The 11,220-nt window shown below is 44.0% G+C and overlaps 1 protein-coding gene across 2 annotated transcripts in view; it reads right to left on the reverse strand.

Moving 5' to 3' along the window:
* Shc3 (SHC adaptor protein 3) overlaps window positions 1-11,220 on the reverse strand; it is a 114,347-nt gene that overhangs the window by 64,697 nt on the left and 38,430 nt on the right. Inside the window, exon 2 of one of the 2 annotated variants that reach the window (XM_050144225.1) lies at window positions 1,986-2,056. The exons of the other annotated variant lie outside the window; for it this stretch is intronic. Coding sequence (XP_050000182.1) covers window positions 1,986-2,056 — 71 coding nt within the window. The remainder of the gene's footprint in view (window positions 1-1,985; window positions 2,057-11,220) is intronic. 2 annotated transcript variants of the gene reach the window in all.

The raw sequence follows: 11,220 nt of genomic DNA on the forward strand, positions 1-11,220 counted from the left end.
AGCTCCTCCTCCAGCGCATGCCTGCCTGCAGGCTCCATGACAACAATGGACTAAACCTCTGAAATTGTAAGGCAGCCCCAATTAAGTATCTTTCTTTACAAACCTTACCACAGCCATGGTGTCTCTTCACGGCAATAGAACACTGACTAAGACGCCGTGTCTTTTGTCTTAAAGGCAGCCCCACTCCAGCATGAATGGATTTCTCCTTCCTCTGATTGTTTCCCCAAAGTCACCACAAATACTGTTCCTGCCCTTTCTGGCTTAACCATTGAGGCTGTCCACCCTAACCCACACTTCTGAAAAATCCCCAGCCCATGACCAAGTCCCTCAGAAGCCCTAGCAAGAACCATAGCCTGTAAGTGAAGCTCATTCTGCCTCTCTCGCCTTCTCTCTCACCCTGATAAAAGTGCCCTTGCAGTTGTCAGCAGTGAATGAATGAGTGACCAAGGAAACAGGCTTCCCTTCAATAAATGAGCACTTTCTTTAGAGCATAATCCTTCCTTCTTTGGTTTAGACCACCAATGCAGCTGTGTTCCCACCACGTGTCTTGAGTTGCTTTAGGGAGAAGAGAAATGCCAACTCTTGACCACAGATGGCTTCGGGGAGGAGGAAAGGCATCACTACAGAACTTAGGACAGCGATGCGGACATGACAGCTAACGCCTCCACGTGAGGACTTAAGCCTTCAGACTTGGTTTCCTGACTCCGAGAAGCACAACACAGTGATCTGGATGAAGCAACCAGGCACCATTTTCTGAGGAGGGTGTTTGAGCAATTTCACAACTATCAGTGCAACAGATACCCTCCCCACTCCCACCTCCCCCCCTTACCCCCCCTCCGCTTCAGAAGCTCTACTGTGTCACAGCCTCTGTCGTCCTCCTCTGCAGCATGACTGGAAATCAGCATTTTTCTGACAGCTCGACTCTTCCAGGAAGTATATTTTGCTACACTGTTTCATAGAAAAGTGCTTCAGTCCTGGCCCCTGAGACACTTCGAATGTTGGAAACACATGTAAAATATTTTAAATTATGCCACTTGTAGGGAAAAATATGGAACCAGAGACCACTGTGTTAAGTGAAATAAGCCAGGCTAACAGAAGAGTGTGTGTGTGTCTGTGTGTGTCTGTGTCTCTGTGTGTGTGTGAGTATGTTATGTATGATGAAAATGGAAGGGAGTATTATACCAGGGGAGGGGGTAAGTGGAACAGGAAAGGACAGTTGGGGAGAAAACAAAAATTGTATGCTTTCTCTCATGTAGAATGAAGATCTAAATATACGCAACACGAAAGTAGAAATACTATTTGAGGAGAGAAAAGGACAACGGGGAAGGGAAAGAGGGAGAAAAGAATGGCAGGAGGTGAGTGTGAATGCAGCAAATTAGCACGCGTGTGTGAAAGTATAATGAAGGTCAGTATTTTATACTAAAATATTAATAAAAATCAAATAAGCTGTCATAATGAAACCCAATATTCTGAATACTACCTAAAATATTAATTGACAATAAAATATTTTTTAAAAATCAACCTCCTTCCTAAATGATTTTCCCCATGAATATCTCTACATCTAATCCTGTGACATTTGTTCTCTCTGTGCACGACTGGAAACTCACTTAGATGTCTCGATATTTGTTTTTCGGAAAGGAAATAGTTTGGTAATTTTAGTATTGATCTTGAATTAGTGGCTCCGATGTTGAAGAAATAAGCACGAAAACACAAGTTATCCCTTAATTCTGATTATGTTTGCGGCTTAGTTATAAAAAGACCCCAGAAGGGTCGAGGGTTCATCATGGTGCTCCTGGTGGGAGACATATCTCTCCACACATAGACAGGTACAACTACATTTTAACACACTGTGAGCCCTGCCTCCATTACCAGCCTCCAGTGTCAGAAGGGCCAGGCTTTCTTCTAGAAACTCCTAGGATATAAGCTTTTGTGACCCTTTCCTTTCAGAGGTACAACCCCAGGAGTCTACTTTCAAGAGAGCTTACCTGGTAATCTGAGTTCTTGTACTGAAGTCCAGAGACCTCATTGAGCGCAGAACTTCAATGCATCCCAAGTACTGCAAAGAGAGAAAACAGTTCATGAGTCCTGGGAGCTGAGAGCAATAGAAAAGCACTAATGATGTCAGGAGGTTGGGGAAGCCATATACATTCTTACACACGTTGTACCTTTAAATTGAAGGGAAGGGGGCCGGTGAGGTGGCTTAGTGGTTAGAGGTGTCTGCCGCCAAGCCTTGTGCCCTGAGTTTAATCCCCGGGGAGCCACGTAGAAGCAGAGACAGCTCCTACAAGCTGTCCTCTGACCTTCACATGCACACTGCTAAGCTCTTGCTCTCTCTACTTATCAATCTCCCTATCTCTTTTCTCAGAGACAGAGAATAAATCATTTTTAGTTTAAAAATGATTTAAATTCTAGGTGCAATGTATTTTTATTAAAACCCTAAACCTAGACTTTTATCTATCAGAAAATATCCCAAGTGCCTAGATTGACAGAACCCTTGACTTTTATAAAACCTGTGAGCATTGCCATTTTCTTTAGAGGTATGTTTTTCAACATTTTTATTAAATAATACCTTATATAGTGTGAGATGTGAAAATCTTAAATGTTTATGTTAATGCTATTAAAGCATACTTTCAATAATAATGCTTCCCCTCTACCCAAACATCATATTCCTGGATCTATACAAGACTTCTAAAGGTTCTTAAATAATAATATTTTGGTTTTTTGAGACGTGATTTCTCTATGTAGCCTTGACTGTCCTGGAACTCTATAGACCAGGCTGGCCTTGAACTCAAAGATCCACCTGCCTCTGCCTTCTGAGTGCTGGCATCAAAGGCATACACCACCACTTGCCCAGCTAGGCTCTTAAATTTAGAAGAAGAGGGAGAATGAGGAGGAGGAGGAGGAGGAGGAGGAGGAGGAGGAGGAGAATTTGCCACTATACAACCAACACTTTTACTAATGCTAAACCTCTCTGTCTTAGTTAGGTTTCTATTACTGTGATTAAAACACCATGACCAAGTAGCTTGTGGAGGGAAGGGTTTCCTTCAGCTGACAGTTCTATAGCACAGGCCATCACTGAGGGAGTCGGGGCAGGAACCCAAACAGGAGAAGAGCCTGGAGTCAAGAGCTTATGCAGAGGTCATGGGAGAGTGTGCTGTTTATGGCCTTGTTCCTCATGGCTTGTGCATCCTGTTTTCTTATACACCAAAGGACCACTGCCCAGGGGTGGTACTGCCCATAACAGGTTGGGCCCTCACTCATCAATCACTAATTAAGAAAATGCCCTACAGACTTGCCTACAAGCCAATTACATAGAGGCATTATTTTCACAATTGTGAGTCTCTCTTCCCAAACATCTCGAGCTTGTGTAAAGTTGACATAAAACTAACCAGGACACCTACATTATCTAATAGATATATTTTCAGGGTTATGAGTAAGCTACAGAGCACTTCAGTTTAGCAGAAAGCCTTCTTCACTGTTTACCTCACGTCTCCAGAAGGTCAAGAGCACACACTGCAGTGTGGAACTTAGGTCAGTCCCGCTCATAAGGATGTGCAGGTGGACAGTCATGGCAAAGGAGGCAGTGTCTGCTCTAAGCCCTGGGAGGGCTAGAAGACACAGGCGCCTTCAAACTAGACTGCATGAGCCTCGTGAAGTCTCATAATGTGGTGCAAATAGCAGTTTGTTTGCATTGTACAGAAAACCCAAGCCTGGGCCTGGCTTTGCCGTCTATTGTTATGTAACTTTATGTAACACTTGACCCACTTCTCGAAACTGAAAGTCTCTGCACCTACAAACGTGGTTGTTCCTCCCTCCTCGGCACCAAGGTCAATGTCAAGGTGGCGGAATACCGCTGGCCCCTTCTGAGCCTTGTGGGTTCTAAGGGCAATGATAGAACTCTATTCTGCTAGACAAGTCTCCACCACAACCACAACTCTCTGGGCTGGGAGATGGCTCAGTCGTTAGAGTGAAAGTCTTCTAAGTATGAGGATCTGGGTTTGGTCCCCTGGATCCATGCACAATAAGCCAAGCATGGCAGAATGAAATTTAATTCCAGTTCTGAAAATGCAGAGACACAGGATCCCTGGGCTTGCTGGACAGCCAACATAGCTGAATTTTGTGAGCTCCAGGTTCAATGAGAGAGACTCTCTCTCAAAAACCAGGGTAGAGAGTGACTGAGGAAGACACCCTAAATTAACAACTTTTCTATACACACATATGTATGTGTACATGTTCCTGCAGACACATGCAGATAAACAAGAGTACGTATACACATATATATGCACACATCTGCACACATACTTCCCCACACAATCGTAACTCTCACCCATGAGTAAAGCATCCTGAATTCCTAGATTGGCACCACATTTGACTTTCCTAAAACCTATTAGCATCATCATTTTATTTAGATGTACATTTTCCAAAGTACCACAGAATTATATAATTACAGAATCCGATGTTCCTGTGATGAATGGGCCAAATGTCACACGCTTGTGTGATGACCACCATTATCGGAGTCAACACATCCTACACTGCATTGCAGAGTTCTGTGAAAAGCATGTCCAGTATCCAGAAGTTAGATGAACACAGTCCATTATCCATGGCCACTGTGAATGCCAAGTTCACAGATACCCTGAGACTGGGGGAACATAGTGACCATCATTGTGGTGATGTTAATACCAGGTCTAACACAGAGGAGCTGTGAGGATGTCACGGGACACCATGCAGCACAGGTACAGAACAGTGTCACTTCCGTTACACTGGGAATCCCAGCTAGTCCAGACGCTGAGGCAGGGGAATCACAGACCTGCCCAGTAGCACAGCCTATGCCTGGCCAGACTGTGTCACAGTGAAAGCCTCCCTCAAAAGAACGGTTGAAAGGGGGCTGGGGGTGTAGCTCACAGACAGAACACCCACCTACCATGTGTGAGTAAGGCCTAGGCTCAACCTCCAACACCATAAAAATTAATTTATTAATTAATGAGATAAAATGTTCGGTGATAGAGACAGACCGTGATGTTGGTATTTCCTCAAAGGAAATATGAAGAAACATTTGTTCACAAGTATGTGGTACTAGCATCCTAAGAGCTTGTGGACAGCATCATGTGGAGTGTCAGGGGTGAACACATCCCCACTAAGGTCTGGAGCAAGGTGAAGATGTGCAGTTTAACCACTACTGTCCAACAGAGAGGTAGAAGTCTCAGTCAGGGCAACCAGCAAGACAAAGAAATACAACACACTGGGGTTAGAAAGGAAGAAATCAAATTGCCATGTCTGCGTGTGCGCTTGCACACACATACCTATTAGAATAACAAATTAAGAATAATTATTATCGATAACAAAATCAGCAAAGTGGCAGGATGCAAAATCAATGTAATAAAATCAGTATCTTTTCTACACGCCAATAACAAATTACCTGAAAAAGAAATCAAGAAAGCAAATGCATTTATAAGTTACCAGAAATAAAATTCAAAAAAATGTTAAAGAGATGAAAAAATGGTTACACTGAAAAGGATACAATGCTTACAAAAGAAAGGGAAGAAGATATAAAAAGGCTGAAAGCAAGCCCCTGTCTATAGATGGGAGAGAAAACTATTAAATGTCCATACTGTTCACAGCAATCTTCAGCTAGCTTCAATGAAGTCCATATGAAACCAGTCGCATTTCCACGGAACATCATCCTAAAATTCATAGGGAACTATCAAAATAAATAAATAAATAAAAACAGACAGCAACATCATCATCAGTGAAAAGAAAACAGCTGTAAACATCACCATATGGGACTACTTCAAAGTATACTACAAAGTTATAACTGTACTGGCTAGTTTTATGTCGACTTGATACAAGCTAGCATCATCAGTTAAGAGGGAACCTCAATTAAGAAAGTGCCTTCCCAAGATCAGGCTGTAGGCAAGCTTGCAAGGCATTTTCTTAATTAGTGATTGATGAGGGAAAGCCCATTGTGGGTGGTGCCGTCCCTAGGCTGATGGTCCTTGGTTTTATAAAACACAGACAAACAAATAAATAAATAAACAGGCTGAGCAAGCCTCGTGAAGCAAGCCAGTAAGCAGCACCCCTCCATGGCCTCCAGGTTCCTGCCCTGATTGAGTGCCTGCCCTCACTGCTTTGATAATAAGCTGCTATGTGGAACTGTGAGTGAAGTAAACTCTTTCCTTCTCAAGTCATGTTGGCCATGGTGTTTTGCTAAGGCTGCAGGATCATTCAGGCATCATTCATGAGGTCAACCCGTCAGAATCAAGATTCTCTTGGAGGATTAAAACAAGACGTACGGTGTATTGCAGTTATTGCCTTATGAATGAACTGGCTGTTTCTGGCTGCAGATTTCTCCCATAGTTTACTCCCATCTGCTAGAAATTTGGGATATATCTCCCACGGTTCAGCTCTATTTGATCATTCATTGGACACAATTTCCCCTATGCATTTGGGATATATTGATAACATCTCCAAGGTATGTGTAAGAACAGTCACATGGTCAAAAAAAAAAAAAAAACCTGTTTCCCACAGCCAGGTGCCTTGCTAATTGGATTTTAAGATAAATTATCGCCAAAAGAATACAACCTTATTTACTAGGACGTGTAGCCAGCTGTAGGATTTGTTGAGCCAAGGTAAACAGTGCAAAGTAACCAAGCTGAAGTAGCAGGGACTATAATTAACTCTGCACAGATTCCTAACCTCAGTGTTATGGCCTTTGTTCAGACACCATGGGATAAGTTCTCTAACTGGATAGGATTACCCACAAAATAAAAACTAATGTTATAGCCCCCCAAAAGGCATTACAAGCTTCTCTTTCTGTGGTAGGGTTACATACTGGACAGGAAAAGATATCTTAAGATTTGAGATGCTTTTAATGTCACTGTGCCTTGGCGAGGTGTATGGGCTCCTCTGCCCCTCACCCCTGCAGTTCCAGCTGCTGCTGCACTCTCTCTGGGGACACATTTGTAAACCAACAAGTCTCCAGTTGAGAAAACCTGGCCTTTACATCCACTATCCACAAAATGTTAAAGATGTTTTATGCCCTCAAAAGTATAGGCTGTAACACACAATCTTCTTATTTCTTTTATTAGTTTAGTTCCATAAGGCTCCCTCTATGGATGAGGTGACAAAGAAGACTTCTCTTTTCACAGCGCGGTTTGCAGCCCACGAGTTCGGAGCCAACTGGAAGAAAGTGCTCTTTCCTCCCTATCTGGGTTTACTGCGCTGTGAGTTGCTGGAAAGACACTGTTTCTTATCATTTACTTAAGACATGATATGTGACCTTTAGGTGAATGCCTGCAAGGTTCTGTGGGTCTGAATAGCTGAGTAGAACAAAGAGAGTAAGGAGAAGCTGGCAGAAATGAGCAGAAGTAGAAAAAAGAAGAAGAGGAAGAAGAAGGTGGTGGTAACAGCATCAGAATTAGAACTGAGGCCGAGGATTAGAGCTAATAAATTAGACAGTTAGGACAGAAGAATTAGAATAGAGGCAGAAGAAAAGGGAGAGAACAAAGAGACGTGCTGAGGAGAAATCGCGGGTGAGTAGATTTGTTTCTTTACCCTTAGAATTTTTCCCTCACCAGCTGTGACACCTCAGCTGGACCCTGAAGGGGCCTGAGGGGTGGGTACCCCAAAAGACCTTGTTTGTGTTTCACCACAGTAATAGTAGCCCTCATGAAGACAACAGTCACCAAAACAGTAGACAGAGGAACAGATCAGAGACAGTGGAACAAAACCCACACGCCTACAGCATCCCAATCCTCAACAAAGATGCGAAACACACATGGGAGAAGGAGAACTTTCCTCGATAAATGGTGAGGGCAAACTGCAGAATGAAGCCAGAACCCCATCTCCCGCCGTATACAAAAGCCAACTCAAAATAATTAAACTTGAAACTGTGAGGCTAGTATTAAAAAACCCGGGCGTAGAATGCTTTGTATCTCAGTGGTGGAGTTTTGATAAGACACCAGAACTACAGGACACAGATGCAAAACAGGAATGGGATCCTTTCTTTCTTTTTTTTTTTTTTTCTGGTTTTTGTTTCTTGGGACAGCGTTTCTCTGTGTAACAGCTTTGGCTGCCTGGAACTCACTTCGTAGATCAGGCCGGCATCCAACTCACAGAGATCCGCCTGCCTCTGCCTCTCAAGTGCTGGGATTAAAGGTGCACCCCACAACTGGGATTATTTCAAACTGAAAGGCTTTTACAAAGAAAAAAGGAACACTCCGCAGAAAGAGGAGACAGCCCACAGAATGGGAGAAAACATCTGGAGACTGTACATCTGATGAGGGCTGATAATCTAAAACACATGGGAACTCAAACAATTTAATGAACAGGAAGTCAATTTTAAAAAATCTGATTTTAAAATGGGCAATGTACCTAAACAGGCATTTCTCAAAAGCATGCACATATTCCACGGGTATATAAGCAAATGTCCAATGTGAGTGATCACAGAGAGATGCAGATCAAGACCCCTGTGAGGTCATTTTACCATTGGAGAAACAATATCGGGGCTAGTTTCATGTCAACCTGACACAAGCTAGAATCAAATGGCCCCACCTGATTGGCTTGCGGAAAAGTCTACAGTTCATTTTCTTGATCGATGATTGATGTAGCAGGGCCCTGCTCATTGTGGGCAGTACCACCCTTGGGCTAGTGGTCCTGGAAGAAACCAGGCTGAGCAAACCACGAGGAGCAGGTCAGTAAGCAGCACCCCTCCCTGGCCTCTACTTCAGTTTCTGCCTCCAAGTTCCTGCCCTGACTTCCTGACCTGACTTCCCTCGTAATGGACTTAAAAGCAGTAAGGTAAAAATAAATCTTATCTTCCCCAGGTTGCTTTTATTGCTTTTAGTCATGGAGTTTCATCTGAATGATGGCTGGAAAGATGGTTCATTGGTTAAGAGCACTTGCTGATCTTATAAAGGACTTGAGTTCGGGATTTGAGTTCAGTTCCCAGCACCTACGTCTAGTAGCTCACAAACACGTGTAACCCTGCTCCAGGGGATCCAATGCCCTTTTCTGGACTCCACAGGAAACTGCACTCTGTGCACGCACATACACACACATACACACACACACAATTAAAAATAAAATCTCTTTTAAATGTTCAGCCTCACAAATCATCAAAATGGAAATCAAAGGCCAAACAAGATATCACTTCGTCCCAGTTACAGTGACTACTATCAAAAATGGAAAGTAAAAAATGTGGGCAAAGATGCAGAGAAAAGAGAAGCACGTATATGTAGTTAATGGATCTAAATGAATTTAGATGTTGTTTTTAAAAACTACATGGAGATTTCCCCCAAAATAAAATTGCTATATGGTCTAGTAATCTGGCCTACAAATATACATGAAATTAAACCAATATGCCAAAGAGACATCTCCCATGATCTTATGCCACGATTCTCTGTAGCCACAGAATAGGATGTCAGCCCAAAGGCCTGTCAAGTGATGCGCAGTTGCAGAAAGTGTGGGATGTGTACATAATAAAGCACTGTTCCGCCACGAAAAGTACGAAAGCCTGGGATTTGCAGCCTGGACCTGGAGATGCTGTGTAACATGACATAAGCCACATGCAGAGCAGCCAGCGCCACGGGATCCATTCATGGAGACGGAAAATGTCGGGTTTGGAAGAACTGAGCAGAACTAGTTACCAAGGCTGGGGAGAGCAGTGGGAAGGGGTGTGAGACAGAATGGTCTGTGGGTACTAAGGTATATTTGTAGGGATGTCTTAGTACTGCTTTGAGCAGTCGTGGTAAGTACTGAGTTTTAAGAAGCTGTCAAGATGGTACCCTCCTGTAATCCCAGCATTTGGAAGGTGGAGGAGGGAGGATTAGATGTTCAAGGTCATCCTTGGCTACACAGTGAGTTTAAGGTCAGCCTGGGCTTCATGAGGGCCTGTGGATCAGTTAGCAGAGGGCTCACCCAGCATGCACAAAGCCTGGGTTCCATTCCACTGCATATGCCAGGTGTGATGATGGCACACTCCTGAAATCCCAGCACTCAGGAGGCAGAGGCAGGGACACCAGAAGCTCCAGGTCAAACTTGGCTACGTAAGCAAGTACAAGACCTTGGATACAGGAGATCCTGTCAAAAATCGCAAACACCCAAACGGAAGAAGTTAGAAGAAAGAATTGTGAATGCTTTCAGCACTGAGAAAGCCGTTTGAGGCAATGAAGGCATTGGGCTTCACTGCAACACTGTGTGCACCTCATGCCCCCCCGCAACACGTGCAGTTTCTATGGATCAAATTATAATTTTCTTCTGAAAAGGTATTTCATGAGGAGGAGGAGGAAAAAGCTAAGTTTCTTACAAAGAGATAAAGCCTGGCAGAGCGTTGAAATTCTTCCAGCGCCAAACACAAGAAGACACACCGTAGCAGCAACATAAGTCTGAAGATGAGAAGTACCCAGCCAGAACATGGTTTCCGCCCAGGCTACCACTCAAAGTGGGAGGGGGGAAAGGGAAGACTCCAAGAGAACCACCCACAGACACTTGCTGTAAGGAAGAGTCCAGAAACTTCATGAATACAATGAAGAGGAACATGTGGGCCAGGACAAGATGAGGGGAAGAAAGAGCGACAGAAACACAGGTAGAGCGTGTGCCTTCATAATTACACACAACTTTAAATATGAGTTTTGATCATCATCAAATGGATGCAGATAGTGCAGAATGGGTGTGTTCAGGATACGGCTGTGTTCTATGGAGGCCAGCCCGGAAGTGCTCATTTCTATACTGTGGATAAAAAATGTGGTTAGGGACAGGAAGAAAAGTCAGTGAGTAATATGCTCTCCGAGAAAGCAGAAGAACGCGACCTAATCCCCAAAGCCCCCTGTTGAAATATGAGCGGCGGGGCTGCGTCCCCAACACCCCAGCCGCTTGGCTAGCTCATGCCCGAAATAACAACACACAAACTGTATTCATTTAACTGCTTGGCCCATGAACTCTAGCCCTTACAGGCTAATTCTCGCACCTGGACTAACCCATTTCTAGTAATGTTTGTAAGCACCCCAAGGTGCGCTTACCAGGAAGATTCTAGCCTATGTCCATCTTCATCGCGTGTGCCTCAGAGAGCAGAGCTATCGCGTCTACCTGGGAGAGCTGAGCATGGCGTCTCTGCTGAGGAGGAGCTGTCGGCTCTCTCTCCCCGGAAGCAGAGCAGAGTCTGACCTCACTTCCTCTTCCGCCCAGAATTCTATTCTGTTTACTCCTCCCATCTATGTTCCAAGC

Source organism: Alexandromys fortis, unplaced genomic scaffold (genome assembly GCF_014885135.2).
Source record: "Alexandromys fortis isolate MF-2015 unplaced genomic scaffold, M_Fortis_MF-2015_v1.1 scaffold_1, whole genome shotgun sequence".
Classification (NCBI taxonomy): domain Eukaryota; kingdom Metazoa; phylum Chordata; class Mammalia; order Rodentia; family Cricetidae; genus Alexandromys; species Alexandromys fortis.